This window comes from Lepidochelys kempii, chromosome 3 (genome assembly GCF_965140285.1).
Source record: "Lepidochelys kempii isolate rLepKem1 chromosome 3, rLepKem1.hap1, whole genome shotgun sequence".
Classification (NCBI taxonomy): domain Eukaryota; kingdom Metazoa; phylum Chordata; order Testudines; family Cheloniidae; genus Lepidochelys; species Lepidochelys kempii.
In genome coordinates, this window is record NC_136382.1 from 86,589,978 (window position 1) to 86,608,632 (window position 18,655).

The window sequence follows — 18,655 nt, forward strand, 5'->3', positions numbered from 1 at the left end:
AGGTAGGGCGAGACTTCCTCTGCAAGTACCATAATTCCCTGCTACATGTTTCACCTTTCACCGTTTACTGATGCAGCTGGTACTGGCCACTGTCATAGACAGGATACTGGGCTTGATGGACCACTACTCCAAATTCATGGTTTCTTTCTTTCTTTTTCTTTCTTTTTTTTTTTTTTTTAAAGATGTCAAAATGAACTAAAAGTATGATTGCTATGATATATATTTTTTTAAAGTCTGTTGTCCAAGTATGCTTACTTCCATAATGGGTCTACAGTGAAAGTTGGGTTGGCTTTCAACATATTGTTTGTACTTCCCTTCACACAATGAGGCATTTGAATGTGCTCTGTGAATGACCCCCTAATTTTGTATTGCATCACATGCATGATTCTGTGTCCTCAGGTGGAATTTCTGCAGGTGCATTTTGAGAAACCCAATCAAGAGTGAAACTAATACATGGCACCAGCAAGCCTGCCCCATTGAGATAATTGGACTGCTGATGCCCTTCAGGAAATGATTGATACAATGAAATTTTGGATCTTCGTACGTCTTTACCATGATGGTAACATTATGGCCAGAGCCATGCCTGTTTTGACTCTCTAGAGTCTGTAAATGCTACTTCACGAAGGGACCACCACTTAGATTTAAGCCAGATGTTTGTAGGACAGCTCTGCCATGTGAGAGTGGGGGAAGAGGAGTCAAGTTAGGGAGGTACTAGAGCAGCAGATCCAGGTGGTTCTGCTATTTACTCAATTGGAGAGAAGGAGAAGAAAGACTGTGAGTTGCAACTGTATGAAAATGAATAAAAATAAAGGTTTTAAAACAAAATGGTTAGGAGAAACTGAACCACCAACTTGTTCCACCACAGGAGATAGAAAATATCATGGCCTGAGCTGAAGGATTGAATCTCAGTCCAGGAGCCTCGAGCAACACCAGTGGACTACCTCCAAATTGCATTGGTGGAGGATATTAACCATTAGTAATGAATGAGAGGAGAAGTGCAACAGAATGGATATCGTTCGAAAAGACTGAGAAGTTATGGGCTTGATGACTGGATTACAAAGTGATATTTGGTGACCTGTATTATACAGGTGATCAGACTAGATGCTAATAATTGTTCCTTAGTCTTAAAATCTATCAATATATGACTTTCCTAAGCAAGCCTCTCCATAGCCAAGTACTGTTTAGGATCAGAGACTTCCAATGAAACAATTTTACAATATTTTGCTTCTAACAGCTTCCTGTCTCTGCAATACTTGTAAATAACGTACTCTGCATTGCTGATTTTGCGACAGACCTTGAAAAAAAGATGACAATGAGGATTTGTGAACAGCCGCTTTTCTTTCTTGAGTTTTGAGCTAATTTTTCTCCCAGATAGCAAAAATATTAAAACCAAAGGCTCTGCTTGCTACCCAGTGATGGGTAGATTGACCCATGAGAATAGCAACTGTATGAAACAATATTACTGTTTTGACCCAATGGAAGAAGAAAGACAAGTCTGCTAATTAGCCGGTTTCCCTCATTCAGCACATGCATGCTATTGAATGAAGTAATGACTTGGACTGCAAATGTGTTAAGTTTAAAAAATGCATATAGATTTACCATAGCTCATATTTTATTCAATTTTAATATGGTTTCCATTATTAACTTCTAAAACAAAATGATTTCCAGTTTAGAAAACAATGCACTGACCACATAATTCCTTTTTCATTTTATACAGTTATACAAATATTCTAAATACACATTTTGTCAAGATGATGGCAAATAAGATTTAACTGTACAATACATAAGGAAAGAAAATATTTTAAGCATATTTAGAAGCAATAGAAATGTCTATACAAAAGAAGCAAAAATGGAATAAAATTTCTTATATTTAAAGTATTGCAACAGTCCCACAGGTTTGTAACAAAAATGTCTTTGCACAGTTCCTCACAATGCCCCATTAATAGCTAAAGCAAGACAGCAATTTATAGAAAATAATGTTTAAAAATGCTACACAATACTACTGTTTGCACAGTTTGATCAAAATAACAAATCTACTTGGAATCAAGCAAAACTTAGGAGGAAATATACCAACGAACTTTAAAATTATCTGTATAAAATTCATTGCACATTATTTTACTCAGTTGTTTGAAAAGTAAAAAAGTGTATTTACAAAATATTTCGCAGACAAAATTATAAAGTGAATGGATAATATATCTATAAGTAACACGTCTTGATACTGACTGTTCAAGAACACACACTAATGATTTCATTGTTTCAAGGGGTTTTCAGTGCTCCTTCCACAGCAAACCACTGGGAAGTAAACTTGACTTCTACTTTGAAATGGATTTACAAGATGTCACACATAGCTATTTCAACATCTGCATTATAAAACAGTATGTTAAAAAGGTGAAAGAATGAAGGATTTTGTACATCTTAAAAAGTGAATAGATCAGTAAGTGTATTTCTCTTTTAGTTAAGATAATTGTTCATTATTCTTCAGATAGTAAAACCAACAGCTAAAATGGAAATCTTGGACTAGATGAACATTGAAAAAGCACCATGCACAACAGTTTTAGTGTAGTAAACACTGAAAAAAAATAGCACCTGGAATCTTGTAACACAGATCATTTAAAACTGGTCGAGTAGTTGTCGGAGATATGGTGCCTTTGATAACTCTCGGCTCACTCTGGATAGCTTGAAAAGTACTGGACAGTTCAGAGAAACACACTGGATCTGTCGATCAAAGCAACCTGTACAGTTCTTGCATATCTAGATATATTAAAAAAAACACAGCTTTTTTAAAATTACATTTAATCATAAAGGACTATTATAATTCAAACATAAATAAGACTCAGATGAAGCTTTTCCTTTTAAGTGAATTTAGGTCCAATTACCAGCCTAAAGTCCAATCAACAGAACAGGTAAAAGCTCTGTCAGTGGCAGATGCCCCCACAACATGGTTCAATTCTGACACAGAGGGATCAAGGAACAGTTGCAGTCCCCATGCCACCATAGGTTTCAGAGTAGCAGCCGTGTTAGTCTGTATTGGCAAAAAGAAAAGGAGTACTTGTGGCACCTTAGAGACTAACCAATTTATTTGAGCATAAGCTTTCGATGATCCGATGAAGTGAGCTGTAGCTCACGAAAGCTGATGCTCAAAGAAATTGGTTAGTCTCTAAGGTGCCACAAGCTACCATTCTGTCTCTCCTGAGACTGTCTAAGTGTCAGTTGTGACGGTGGTGTCTGGGATGTGGACATCATCTAGTGTGAACTGGACTGAGACCAACAACTGGTTACACATCTCATTTTCAGTCACATTTACCAAATTTTACTACCATCTGGTGGTAAATGGGAGAAATCAGTCAAAAGTATTACAAGTATTACTTTCAAAATATTAGGATATGATTATCATATTTATGATTAAAAATTGCTCTTTAACAGTGGGGACTTAAACATATTAGAAATCAAAGGTATTTCAAGCCATGATCATATGTAAACAAGTATCTACCCTTTTAGATGTTTTGCTGCGTGAATTACTTACGTAATCCGAGATATTTGGTTGAACAAAGCTGTAGCAATAGGGACAAACTGCCATGGTACAGCCACATGATCTCTAATGCTCCAATTGCAAATCTTAACACGCTCACCACTCTGTTTCTTTTAGTTCTCACCCCTTTTCCTCTTCTGCCTCTCTAGTGATCTTCTGAAGATCACCTAAACCTGTTTCCAATTATACTTCAGTTTCCTTTTACGTTTGATCCTTACTGTATTCACATCCGACTCCGCATAGTTTAAGCAACTTTAAAAATCATAGGGAAGCAACTTCCTCCATTCCTAAAAATCTGTTCAACTCCATATCTGCAGTATCATCAAGCCCAAGCAGTAAAAAAAAAAAAATCATGATTTAGCACCCCCTGCCCATGAAATTCTAAAAAATAATAAATGTGGGTTCTTTTTATTTGTCTTCTGGTTTTTGAGCCTCTAGAATTCATGTTTAAAGCTTTACTCTATAACCTCAAGGGCTAAAAACTTAAAATTTTGTTTTAAAACAAGCTGAAATTCTCACATAATAACAGGACTCCAGGAGGTGGGGCTTAAGCAAAACACCAAATATTGCAAGACTCACAATAAAATCTCAGAAGTTGGTAAAACTGGTATACTACAATTCAACAGTGATAGTAGCAGGTGGGACAAAGTGATGAGACCTATGTTACTTGGTTCTGAATTCTCCCAGGACTCAGTTAAGTGCTTCTACACAGAACATACAGAGGACTAGATTTTTCACTCAATCCTATTGGAACTGAGAACCAGCAACCCACTCAGGCAAGTGTGCATTAGTGCTCAAGTTCTGAGGAAGGGAAGGTAAAACAGCTACAGAAACATCTGTAAATTAGCTGAGTCAGGACATTCTCAATGTGATTTTCAAACACAGCCTTCATGTGAATCCTTAGAGACCATGACATGAACTTAATTTAGATCCTGTTTGTTTTAGACCTTCAAGTGTATTAAATAGTTTTAAGATAGTCCTCACTAGTTCTTTATAAACACAATTTAACTGAACTGTGGGCAAGGGACCAAACTGTTTAAAAAGTATTAAAGCCTGTTTCTAAATTCAGTTTAAGTATAGTTTGGATTCAGGCAAATGGTTTTTAAACCTAGTTTTATAAATTAGGCTAAGGTAGTTAAGATCCAGTGGAGCTCAGTTTTGCTGCTAGCTTTGCTAAGTGTTTGTACCCTACAAGTGATTAAAAAAGTGTGCTCAACTTTCACAGACTACAGACCTTTATGGTTAAAGTAAAAGGAATGATCTCAAGTAGGTGCAAAATACCTTCAAGGGAAGCCAGGTTGTTTAGTGATGCCTGTCCCATCATTCTCTTAAAAACTCCCACCAGACATAATAATCGTCTTTCCCTACCCGGACATCTGGCTCCTGAAAGGTCACTCATTTCTCAAGGTAGAGACAGCAACCAGCATAGCCCTATCTCTGTTCCTTCCACTCATTCGGCCTCCACCTTGTTGACTACTGTATGCTGGCTAGCATATAAACATATATCATATTAATGATATGTATATGCACACTATATATCTAAGGGTATGTCTACACTACGAAATTAGGTCGAATTTATAGAAGTCGGTTTTTTAGAAATCGGTTTTATATATTCGAGTGTGTGTGTCCCCATAGAAAATGCTCTGAGTGCATTAAGTGCATTAACTCGGCGGAGCGCTTCCACAGTACCGAGGCTAGAGTCGAATTCCGGAGCGTTGCACTGTGGGTAGCTATCCCACAGTTCCCGCAGTCTCCGCTGCCCCTTGGAATTCTGGGTTGAGATCCCAATGCCTGATGGGGCTAAAATATTGTCGCGGGTGGTTCTGGGTACATATCGTCAGGCCCCCATTCCCGCCCTCCCTCCGTGAAAGCAAGGGCAGACAATCGTTTCGCGTCTTTTTTCCTGAGTTACCTGTGCAGACGCCATACCACGGCAAGCATGGAGCCCGCTCAGCTCACTGTCACCGTATGTCTCCTGGGTGCTGGCAGATGTGGTACTGCATTGCTAAATTTGTAAAATTATATTTTGCCATCAGGGCTCAGTAACTGGCTACCCTGAACTGCAGAGACGCTGAGGAGTAGCTCTTGTGGTCCAGAAGGTCCAGTCTCTTTATCAGATGGCATTGAGCCGGGTCAGTGTTGCTTATTCCATTCATTAAGGGCCTCAACAACCAAGAAGTTGGGTGTAGGGTGGGAGAAAAAATACCCCAAGCCTTTAGGTGGGATGTAGTATTTTTTGTCAATCCACTTACACCTATGCACTACAGTAGCTGAAATTTGCTATACTATTCGTATTGGGGACAACAGAGCATTATCAATTTTGCCCTGGCGGTATGTCTGAAGGATGTCTAACAGGGAATGGTGGGGTTCTTGTATCTCCTCCAATTAAATTTGTAAGGTCTTTGCTATATGTTTCATAAGGTCATGAAAGGCATGGCATCACCAGCGTAAGACAGTGGGGGAGGCATGACAGTCTCATCTGGTAAGGCGGATCTGTGGGAAGAGATGGTTACTTACTGTAACTGGTGGTTCTTTGAGACGTGGTCCTTATCTAGACTCCAAATGTAGGCGTGCATGCGCGCCATGCACTGTAACTTTTCATAGTAGCGTCTGTTGACCCGTGTGAATATTTTGCGTTAGCCACTTGGCACATTCGAGGCTTTAAGAGACTGTGCAGATCGACACCACTCCAGTTCCCTCTTACCAGGCAGCAGCAGAGCCTGGAGCAGAGGGGATGGAGAGTGGGATTGGAATCCAGATAGGGACCACACATCTCGAAGAACCTCCAGTTACAGTAAGTAACCTTCTCCTCTTTGAGTGATGGTCCCTATGTGGATTCCAAACATGGGAGAACAGAAAGCCGTACTCAGTGTGGAGGGCACAAAGGCTCTCCAGAAGTTACAGTCTGAAGGATAGCTTGGCCAACAGCTGCATCTGTGGCAGGAGCAAGGGCATAATGGTCGATAAAGGTTGGGATGGAGGACCAAGTGGCTGCCCGGCAAGTGTCCTCCCAGGGAATGTATGCAAGGAAAGCCAACAAGGCGGCATGAGCCTGCATGGAGTGGGCTATGACCCAGGGCGGGGGGGAGGGGATTCCAGAGAGTGCATAACGGTCTGCAGTGGGAGAGACGTTGCAAGGAAAGAGCACGGTTGTGACAGTTGTCGGCGATGGTGACGAAGAGACTAGGAGAAGTGTGGAAGGTACGGATGCACTGGAGGTAAAAGGCTAGTGCCTAATGTACATCGGGGGAGTGCAGCATGCAGTCCCTGATGGAGGCGTGTGGTTTAGGATAGATGATAGGTAAGTGTACGCACTGGTTGAGGTAGAACGAGGAGATGACTTTGGTAAGGAATTTGGGGTGAAGGAATTTGGGGTGAGACAATGAAGGGCGGGTCCACCATCATGGCCGCCAATTCGCTGATGTGTCATGCAGAGGTGATGGCGACCAAGAAGATTGTCTTCATGGAGGTGGACAAGGGAGCAGGTCACCAGGGATTCAAAGGGTGGCTTAGTGAGGATGGAGAGAAAAAGATTGAGGTTCCAGGCGGGGGTAGGTTTCCACACCGAGGGAAAAGCATTGAGGAGACTGCGGAGGAAGTGGGTGGTAGTTGGATGCGTGAAAATGGAGAACCCATTTACAGGTGGAAGGAAGGCACTGAGTGTCACCAGGTGGATGCAAATGGAGGAGTGAGTGAGGCTTGAGCGACTGAGATGGAGAAGGTAATCCAGGAGAACTGGAATGGAGACAGAGTCTGGGGAAAGGTTGTGACGGTACACCCAGGGACTAAAGCAGCGCTACTTGGCGTGGTAGCAAGTACGGGTAAGATGGGCATCTACTGTGCATGCGGACATCACATATAGGGGCAGAACATGCAGCATCTATGCACAAGCCCCATCCGAATAGCAGGCTGCGGAGACGACAGTTAGAGAGGGCTGGGGTTGGGGTATTCGACGTGGCCATGGGCTTGTGTAAGGAGATCAGGGAGCAGGGGAAGGCGAATCAGGGAATGAGCAGAGGTATGAAGGAGGTCTGGAAACTAATACTGGCGGGGCCAAGCAGGGGCCACAAGAAGTACCATTTCCTGATTCCCGACAGATTTTGTGCAGGACCCGGGGGAGCAGGGGAATGGGCAGGAAGGTGTAATGGAGCTTGTTGATACAGGGAATGAAAAGGGCATCTCCCTGTAAGCTGGACTGAAGGCTCCCCCGGATCAGAAGAGGGGAAGTTTGTGATTGGTCACTGTGGTGAAGAGGTCCCTTTGAGGCATGCCCCACTAGCAAAAGATGGAGGGGAATGTGGGGTTGTGGAGTTCCCACTCATGATTCGCATGGACAGAGTGATTGAGCTGGTCTGCAAGGGAGTTGTTCATACTGGGAAGAGGTACAGCATGGAGGGAGATGTCGTGCCAGAGGCACCAGTTCCAAAGAAGGATGGCCTCTATGCAGAGGGACCGGCTCCACCCTGCTTGACATAGATGACAGACACCATGTTGTTGGATAACACTTAAGACACAGCAGTCATGGAGTAGTGGCAGAAATGCCTGGCAAGCAAAGTGGATGGCACGTGATCTTGCCCCAACTATGGGTGAACAGGGCAAGACAACTGCCAAAAGTAATCGGTAGTGGAATCAGAAGAATGGAGTAGGGTTCATGGTTCTTTGGAAAGAGTCAAAAGTTTTGCCTGGGGGTTCATTGCAAAAGGGAAGATGTGGCCAAGATAGAGGCAGTGGAATGTCGTGGATGTTGTGAGCGAGGATGGAAGCGAGAGCGCTCAGGTTGGTGCTGTGGATAGGGCTGATAAGGATGTGTGGGGAGGGAGTCGGAAAGACAACTGGTGCTGCCTTCGGGAAACCGCTGGACTGCAGCCAGGAGTCATGATGGAGGACTAGTCCGGAAGCCAATGAGCAGAAGGCAGTATCAGCAGAATCAACCGTGGCTTGCAGGGCCACCTTGGCGACTAATTTGCCCTCCTCCACGAGGCGTTGGAAATCCTGATGCTTATCAGGGGCCAGGAAGGCTTGGAAGTCTGCAATCTTAGTATAGGAAAGAAAGTCGTATTTTGCCAGAATGGTAACTGGCAATGCGAAACTGGAAGCCCGCAGAGGAACTTCTTAGCTTCCTGGTCTGGGAGTGGGGTGGGTGGAACGAAGAGGTTGATGGAGGGCACGTTCCGTGGCAGCCTGGACCACCAAGGAATTTGGAGGAGGGTGGAACAACAAGAAGTTCATACCCTTAGCTGGCACAAAATATCTACACTCAGTCTGTTTTGGAGTGGGGGGTGCAGGAGGCTGGAGAGTGCCAAACTGCTTGCACCAGGTGGAAGATGGCATCGTGTATTGGCAAGGTGGTGTGGGAGGGTCCAGGGGGCTTCAGAATGTCCAAGAACTGATTGTGGGGTCCTGTACACCTTCCACAGGGAGGTTGAGGGCAGTGGTCATGCGGCAGAGAAGGTCCTGTTACTGGGCATGGTTATCCAGAGGAGAAAGGAAAGGTGGAATGTACGCATCATCAGGCGATGAAGAAATGCCAGTAGGGACAAAGGGAATCAACGGTGCCGGCGGTACGGAGGGTGCTAGGAGAGCTGAAACGTAGCGGGGATCCTCATAGACGAAGGGAAGATCGACGGGAGGTGAAGACAGGTGGTGGTGCAGCCATGAAGAGAGTCTGCGGCTGCAGTACGGGTCACCAGTATGGCCAAGAGTAGGGGTTGCCAGGCATTAGCAGTCCCTGCAGGTAGGCAAGCCACAGATTGGTCACTGGGCCATAGTGAGACAGATAGGGTTGGCAGCAGGGATCTGGCTTGTAGGAGCAGGCTGGCGAGAAGTCTGGGTCCTGTTTGGAGGACCAGTCAGACTCTGAAAATGGATCCAGTAGGGGCAGGGCTGCCAGTGCCGGCAGAGACATTGGTGTGAGGTGGAACAACGGAGGGTGGTCCACACACGGGAGGTTCCATGGCCGGAGATGGAGGATCGAGAACCTGTGGTGTGAAATGCTGAGGGGAGGCAGCGAAAGGCAGCAGTAGTTCGACTGTTGGTGTTAGGGGGGACAAGTATCCTGGAGTGCATGGGACCAGGTGGTCCCAGTGGTGTGGATGGCACCAGAGGTGACAGTGGCTGGGCGGAAGCCTCGGAGTCAATGCGCGACTTCTCACCAAACTTGGTGCAGCTTGGGAAAGGCCAGGAGAATCACCTACCGTTGGTGCCAGTTGGCTTTCCAATGGATCTGCTGGTGCCAGATCTGAAGCGGTATGTGGTCACATCACTTCCATGAGGAATGTAGGGAGATGAAGCTCCTTGAGCTTCCAAGTTCGGGACAGAAAAGATGGGCAGATGGAGCAGTGAGCAGTAATATGGGCTTCGCCCAAGCAGTAAAAGGCAACACTGGTGCTCGGCGCTTACAGAGAAGGAGCGAGGGCATGAAACAGTACTTAAAACTGGCTTGCCTGGGCATAGTTCCTGGGCTGGGGGAGAGAGAGTCCTGCAAGGGAAAAAGTCCAAAGGGTAACAACTAGCTAAAAAATGGACAACTAACTACAACTATTAAAAAGAACTATGTACAAGGCAAAAAGGTGAAAAACGCGGTACTTCTAGCAAGGTAGGAGCATCGAGGAACAGGAGTTCCGACTCTGGCCCTGTGGCAGTAAGGGGGAACTGAAGCAGCATCGACCCATGCAGCCTCCTAAAGCTTCAGACACGCCACGTGGCTGATGGATGATATATATGTGGGTCAGTGGACACTACTATGAACAGTTCTGGCTCTGGTGCATAGCACGCATGTGCACCCACATTTGGAATCCACATGGGACCATCACTCAAAGAAGGTCTCTCTTCTTCCTCAGTTTGCTCTTGCTCCTCTGTAATGTTCTCTGTGGAGCAAGACTCAAAGGCAGTGGGTGTTGCTCCTGACATGCCTTCTTATTAGATGGGATCCTGTAGAACTGTTTGCCATAAAAGGCCCATGGGTTCCAATAAGCCCACTGATGGGCATAAGTGAAGGAGACAGGGTCCCAAGGTCTTTGCCAGGGTTGCCAGGTGTCTTTCCTGCTGGGATTTTCCTCTTCAGGATGTCCTTCAAGGAAGTGAGGCTGGAAGGTGGAGGAATCTTGTACAAACACCTTGGAAACCTCCCATATCTACTGGAGGAGCAAGTGGTGCTGGTACCATGGTCAAGTTGGTACCAGGGCCCAAAAGGCATCTTGTAATTGCATTGGTACCAGAGGTTGGTAGTTGGATGGCTGGTGGGCTGAAGGATATTGCATTGGTACTGATTAGAAATGTCTCTCTGTACCCTCAAAAAGTTTGTGTGAGGCTGGTGACAGTGTTTGTATTAGAGGACAAGTCACCTCTTAAGGTGGTAGGATCAGAGGGTAAGCAAGCTCTAGGAAGTGAGTTGGTACCAGCAGAGTGTGTCCCTCAGTACCCCTCAGTAACGGTAATTCAGGCTCTCGTGGGATTCCAAGGTCCTCATGGAACAGACCCTGGACAGTACCGGTGACCCTGGATAGGGACCTTCAAGAGGCAGTATGTCAGGTAGTACTGGAGATGGTACTGAAGTGTGATCGATGTGCTCTTCATGTTTGGCTACAGAAGATGGTACCAATGACAATTTCGGGTTGGCTCTGAAGTCCTTGTGTATTGAAGGGACTGGATCTGGGGTCCGTGCCACTCTATATCATTTACCTAATGTTTTCTCAGTATGTGGTGGGTGTGATAAATGAAGTGGGGGTGAGGGGGTAGCTCCCTTTTATGGACACTGACAGTGGTGTGACAGAATATACTCATGTGTCCACACCAATGTTCCATCAATTTTTTTCCATCCTTGTGTGAAATAAATTTTGTTATGTGCACCGAGGTATGTGCGGATGTGCGCCACGAGTAGAAACAAAGAACCTAGATATAATATTTATTTTTAAAAAGTTAAATAGGGATAATTACTCCAGCAAGGACAGGTTAGGCATTTTAGAACTCACTACTCAAAGAATTAAATTTAAGTGTAAGAGAAATAAAAATTATGAAATGCATAGACCAGTCAAAACATTAAAATAACACACTTTGAAGGAATAAAATTACAGAGAATGTATGTGCATTGCAGGAAGTACCAAGAAGTAACAACAACAATACAAGTATGTGTTGGGAGGCGAGTGTGACACAGAGATGGTGTGTGTGTGTGACACACAAACAGTGTGTGTGCTGGCTGCTGGGAACATTTCTGAGAGATGCCCTGCGCGGTCTCTTTAAGATACTCACTGAAAGCTCTCCTGCTCTGTCCTGAGCCCTGGTCTCTCTCCTTCCCCGCTCTGCGGAGATGGGGTACGTGGGCGGCGGGGAAGGGGAAGAGTGTGTGTGTGAGAGACTGTGTGAGGTGGCTGCTGGGGAAATCTCAGAAACAGTGCACTGTCTCTTTAAGAAAGGCACTCAGTCACTCCCCCTTCCAAGCAGCAGCTCCCCTGCTCTGTGGAGATGGGGTACAGGGGCGGGGGACATCCTGATATCAGCACCCTCCTCCCTCCCACCCCAGGTCCCGGGAGCAGCTGCAGGATAGCACAATGTGCACGGCGGGGCACCTGAACACATGCTGCTGGCTGTCTGCGCTCTTCTAATCGGCTGGGCGGCACTTAAATCTCTCCTGCGCGGCTGCTCAAGCGCGCAGCTTCAGGGAACATGGGTCCACACCCCACACACCATTGTGATAATCTTTGTACAAAGTATGCTTTGTGAGGTATCATTTGAACACTCAATTTTCTGGTCATTATTGTCCTAATAAAATATGTGTGGCAACATTGTGTATGAAGTTATAAGATTCCACTGCATTGCGTTATTAACGCATGTTTTAAACTGAAGTTGACAAAGAGGCCGTCTCAAACAAAGGAGGCTGGAAGGTGGAGGAATCTTGTACAAACACCTTGGAAACCTCCCATATCTACTGGAGGAGCAAGTGGTGCCGGTACTGCGGTCTCTGTGTACGCTCTACTTAATTTGAATGTAAGCAGTAAACAGAGTCATCAACTAGGAAGGGAAACAAAGGAAGTTCAAACAGGTCAGGAAAAAGCAGCAGGGAAAATCTTTCCATATAGCCTCTGTCTCCTGAATCTCAGATAGAAGTATTTTTCTAGAGGGGGCCTGACACTATAAAAAGGTGGTACAAACACACAAAGGCACCCCCCTATCTCTCCCTGCCCATCACGTTCACTGCCCCCAAAGCGACAAAGGAAGCATTTGTTGAACTTTGGGAGAAGGGGTCCTGACCTAAGAAGTCTAGTCAGTCAGACTGCTGAAAGCATATGGTGAGAAACTTTGCTTGAATTTGATAGCGTTTGTTAAGTTAGGCACCAATAGCATTTTAACTTTCTTTTCTTGTAACCATTTCTGCCTTTTATGTCTCATTACTTGTATTAATTAAAATCTCTCATGAACTTGTTTGAGCTAATCCAATGTGTTTAAATTGAAGTGTCTGGGAAAGTCTATTTGGGATGGCAAGCAGTGTGCATATTATTTCTATTAAATTAACAACAGATTTTATATAAAGTTGCATTGGCCAGAAAGGCAGGACATACATTTCTGGGGGGAAAGCTAAGACTGGGAGTGTGTTGGGGTCACCTGGCTGTATAACAGAGGCTGGTAAGAGCCAAGATGTGGCTGGCTGGCTGCAGCAGACATGCAGACCTAGCTGGGAGTGACTTGCATGCTGGAGGCTACAGCAGGAAAGCATTGTAAAGGGCACCCTAGGTTAGAGGGAAGAAGTGACACAACTACTCTTTAGTAGGACTGCACCCTGGTATGTCACAGCATGGTCTTCGTAGCCAGTGCTGTGGTCTCCATACCAGTGGGGATGGGAGCCTCAGCGGTACCTTTATGAGGATGCGTTTTTCTTCTTTCATCCCATTCCGGAGAAAGAGGTCCTTTCTTCTTTGAGGGCCTCGATCAGGGTAGTCAATAGGCAGACCGTGTGCCAAATCCGGACCGCCAGATGCTTTTGAAGAGGCCCTGAAATCTTTTTATTTACTTACCATTATTCTTATTTTTTTATTATTATTATTTTCTCTGGAGTCTGGTCCTTGACCAAGAAATTTAGACCTTGACCAAAAAATAACTGATCAACTCTTGGCCTAGATGATTCAGGAGGGCCCCCTGAATGTATGATTTATGCTTACTGTCACAACAGACACAGTTGTTGGGGCTCTCTGAGCAGCTGGATCCAAAGGTTAGGTGGGTGAATTGGATCCTGCAGCTCTCAGAGATCACTCCATCCACAGGAGTTTAGTCTGTCCTGCCTCAATTTCTTACATCTGCTTCTAAAACCTGAACAGATCTTACATTTGGAGGGGACAAGTGTCTCTCCCACTCAGCGGAGGAAGCTTGAATGACTGTTACTGTAGGGGAAAGACCTATGGCAGGTCCGGCAGGGTTTGAAGCCCAGGGAGTTATACATAACCTGTTCCTGAGGCTGTGGATCAAAGCCCAAGAAAACAAAAGGGCCCAGAGCAGGCAAAGGAAGAAAGGAAAGGGAACTGCCCCCCTCCCCAAACACAAATTGTGCTAAATAACAAAAACAAAAACCCCCAAACAAATCCCCCCTCCAAAAAATAACACTCCCCCCCAATAAACAAATAAGCAAGATAGGTAGCAAGCTGTTGGACACCGTGATGCTCCATCTCAAGCTGCAGGTGTTTGAGAAGGAACTGGAGTGGTGGTGGGTCTGCCCCTCCCTATATACTCTGTTACCAGAGCATAAAGTGACTAGGGCACAGGCATGGACCCATGGACACTGCTGCTGAAAATCTCCAATTAAGAGTGCCTGGGTGTGTGAACATCCAGGCATGGAGCACCCATGGAGAAACTACTTGACAAAGTGGGTTTTACATGGCATTCGGAAAGCTCTGAGATTTGTGATCATTCTGGGAATGAGCTGCACATTCATGGGCTAGTCTCTGAGGAAGCTCTGCCTCCCCCCCAAACCTAACCCTCCAGATCAGAAGTCCCATTGTTCCAGTCAAGTAATGCTCACATAGGGTGAAACGGCCCTGAGGAAGTTTGAGTGAATCCCATAGTGAGCTTTGATGATGACTGAATCTTGACTTTGAACAAGCTTTCACTAGGAACTCAGTGAAGACAACGTAGCACTAGAGTGACGCATTCTTGGCAGCATGTGCTGCTGGTATGCAGGCTGCTGAATGCTAAACCAATCAGACTTTAAACAGTCAGCAATTATATTGATCTCTGATCTCAACCCTACGGGATGTTAACTGTCAGACTCCCTCTTCCCCCATTCTGTGCCCTCTGATCTATGGCAAAGATCCTGATGACACAGGGCAGCAACAGTAGAGTTGATTTTGTAATGGACACTGCTGCTGCTGACAAGCTAAGCTGCCACTGCCACCATACACGTATTTCATTATCCCTTTTTGAAACAGAAACATAGCTGTTCCGTTATAAAACCATAACTCGTTAACAAACAGCTCAGGGACTCCAAACCATTCTCAAAATATATAATTCCCCCATTACAGCTCTGTGCACTGCTCTTAAATCCCAGTGCCAGAACAGATCAAAAAATATATAAATTACACTCTGCATTGCTTTGATAAGTTAGACAGACTGGAACTACCTGCTTTACTGAACGTACCAACAAACTGAATGTTTAGTTTCATCCAAGAACCTTTACCTTGAGATTTAAATTAAGCGACACAGTCTCATTGGGATATAGGAGATTTTTGTGACACTTTCCCATTATTTCTAAATAGGAAGATGATGATTAGTGCCCCCCACAGATTTACTTAGAGCAAGGGTCGTCAACCTGCGATGGACAGAACCCCGGGCCGGCAGCAGGCTGAGCAGGGCCGGCGGCCGGGACCCTGGCTGGCAGGGGCTGGCGGATGGAACCCCAGACCGGCAGTGGGCTGAGTGGCTCAGTCCGCTGCCGGTCTGGGGTTCCGTCTGCTGCCCCCACTGCCGGTCTGGGGTTCCGTCTGCCGGCCACTGGCATGCGAAGCCTTAAATTACAGTAAATAAATGAAGACTTGGCACGCCACTTCTCAAAGCTTGCCATCCCCTGACTTAGACCCTTTCCATATCCCTGTCAGCCTCAGGTATGTATTGTTTTTCTGAGACACAAACACTTCTTGTTGCAATTTGAAGTAAAACTGGAACTTAATCAGTTATTTTGGCATAAAATGCCTGTGTTTTGGATGGGTTTCCATAACTTTTGCCATTTTCACCACAAAAAAAATCTAACATTCATGATCTTTTGCTGAGACACAAACATCTTCTTGTTCTAAGCATTTTCTTCAGAGTTGTGCATTACTCTAGTGCCAGATGCTATATAAAAACATTAGACAAAGACACAAATACAGGAAGATAGAATCTGGTATGATGCATCTGGATTATGCTTTCTGTTTCAGTTTGGGTTCAGAACTACTGAGTATTTTAATATTAAGAGGGTACCCACTAAAATGTTGCCCTGTGATCTCCTTTACCCTCAAGGAAAAAGTTCAGCCACTTTTCAAGTTAATTCTGCCTCTCTGTATTGTGGGCAGCTGACTAATTGGTCAATGACAAAATGCTGTGTCTGCTTTATTCCTACCTTGACCAGTTGTTCCTGCTTACGCTCCAACTCTCGGATTTCTTGGTTGAGAATCACTGCCACATGCTGTGGCTGGCTTCTGCATTTACTACAGATCCCACGCTGTGTCAGTTCATCACACACAGGACAGTGTAAGGTAGTGAAATATTGGGAGATCGTGACTTTTCGGCCTTCCAGATCGGTGCGGGCATTGGAGGCAGCTCTCTGGATCTATAAAAAAAAGTTTAAGAGATGAGGAGCTCTTAAGTCGGCTGCTATATTTATGTCTGAGTCATTCATCAGATTTTTAAGGTGTATAAATTTAACAGGATCTGCAGAGCTTGGGCTCATGTGTTAGTTATTAACAAGAACTAAGTCTCTTCATCTGAAGTGTATGATTTATGCCTAAGTGCTTCAATGTGTGTTAAGCTACATATACAGAGACCACCCATGCACTGTGAGCTGTTTCACAGCCAAGCTCAGCATGAGGCAGCAGCAGAAAGAATCAGTAACAGAATTACATGCTAGACATATTCCTAGACAGGAGGAACTCATCTCGCCAAACTACGTTCACAAATCGGTTTAGCTGGTATCCTGCAAAGGTTCTTCTTCGGTGCTGGTCTAACTCATTTCTGAGTACGCCCATGACTGCAGTTTCAATTGTTCTCATTTCACATAATAGAAACAGGGAAATTTTAGGCCCCAAATGTAACACAATGAACAGAAGTTAACAATTTTTTCCTCTTCTGAGTTCCACCTCTCTTCCACCAAGTTTAGTTTCCAAGTACTAATGTAATTCCCTGTCACATGCTTTTCATGTCCATTCACTGGTGATTTTAGCCCAAACACCCAGGGATACATTAAGAAGAAACAGGCTCTAGGATCCACCAAAATGCCAGGTTGACTCTTAAATATTAGGGTTGCCATCCAATTCCTGGCAGAGTCTTCCACCTAGTCTTCTTCCCCATGTCCTGGACAGACTTTTCCTCCTACTGTTGCCCTCACCCCAGACAGACTTTTATTGAGCTTGGCCCTCGCCTCCTCCCCTCACTACATACACATACCTCTCCCCTCTCAGGGTACTTCACCCAGCTCTGCAGCCTTGAAGAAAGTAAGCACTCTGCACACAAGGCTAACCTGCACTGCCTCTGTCTCCTCTCATCTAACTGCTGCCACAAAACTTTCCTTGAGCTTTTAATCCATCACTATGGCGACAGGGAGCTCTTGAGAGCTGTGTTGTCCAGCATTCAATAGGGTGGGACACTGGGAGGCAGAGTGTACAGATGATCCTTGTAGTGAGTGTACCAAAAAGCCAGTCGGGAACATTGTTTACCACATGGTAGGAGAAACTAGAACATACTGAAAAAAAAAGGGGAATTTGGAGTTTTCTGGTGATGGCAGGGTCTGAGCTCTAGGGTACACAACAAAGGTGTAAAATGCACCAGGGTTCCACAGAAGGGTGAAGAGCAGCCAGTTGTTATAAGAATGAAGAACCTCCCCTCTACCCAGAGCACCATGAAAGGGACAAGTTTTCCAGGGACTTGGCATTGTGGCACCACGAGTTCTACTGGAGCAATCTGTTGAAGGTATTAGCTTGTGTAAATCTCACAGTAGATTAATCAGGACATTGGAAAGAAGCAGAAGTGAAAGTACAACTTGTATGGACATTATTAGCATAAAAACAAAACTCTAGAACATTTTTAATAATGATTCTATTGAGTGACAATTAAACAATACAACACATTACGATAGAGGGGTGCTGGTCAATCCATAGTTAAGGGCAAAGCTAATTTTTTGTATAAGCACAATTTTTTTACCCTCCTTATATTCAGCAAAAACAAAACAATCCACCCAACTTTTCACTTACTACATCTCAACCCAGAGTAGATTTTCCCCCCCGAATATTCCTGGGCAAATCACAGAGTTTCAGAGACATCAGGGTTTAAAATTTCCTGTCATTCGCTTTTAAATATTTTCCTCCTATTTTTGGTGCGTATCTCTCCTAAACATATTGATGTAGAAATATAAACTTTGCTTTTCCAAGATGGCCAGATAAGTACATGGGCCTTTCATAGGTTTTGAGTAGATGCATGCAGGTATTAGAGAGAAAATTAAAGGGTGAATGCAAATGCAAAACTAGATACATATCCAGATATGTTAACAAAGAACACATGTAGTATGTACTAAGGCAGAGGCGGGCAAACTATGGCCCGCGGGCCACATCCGGCCTGCGGGAACCTCCTGCCCATGGGGCTAGTCCCCGGCCCCTCCCCTACTCTTCCATGTACCCCGCAGCCTCAGCTCACTGTGCCATCGGCGCAATGCTCTGGGCGGAGGGGCTGCGAGCTCTTGCCGGGCAGTGCAGCTGCAGAGGCATGGCCTGACCCGGTGCTCTGTGCTGTGCCGTGGCGTGGCTAGCTCCAGCCGGGCAGCACGGTTGCCTGTCCTGGTGCTCTGGGCGGCGCGGCTGAAGCGCCGCCAGCCACTGGTGCTCCAGGCAGCGTATTAAGGGGGCAGGGGGCGGGGGGGTTGGATAGAGGGCAGGGGAGTTTGGGGTGGTGGGGTCAGGG

General features: G+C 45.2%; 1 protein-coding gene across 2 annotated transcripts in view; it reads right to left on the bottom strand.

Annotated features, from left to right (window-relative positions):
• Window positions 1-1,616: 1,616 nt before the first annotated feature.
• REV3L (REV3 like, DNA directed polymerase zeta catalytic subunit) overlaps window positions 1,617-18,655 on the bottom strand; it is a 251,234-nt gene continuing 234,195 nt past the window's right edge. For both annotated transcript variants that reach the window (XM_073337056.1, XM_073337055.1), the window contains 2 exons: window positions 16,107-16,316; window positions 1,617-2,751 (listed from right to left, as the gene is read on the bottom strand). In XM_073337056.1, coding sequence (XP_073193157.1) covers window positions 2,611-2,751; window positions 16,107-16,316 — 351 coding nt within the window. In that variant the 3' untranslated portion in view covers window positions 1,617-2,610. The remainder of the gene's footprint in view (window positions 2,752-16,106; window positions 16,317-18,655) is intronic.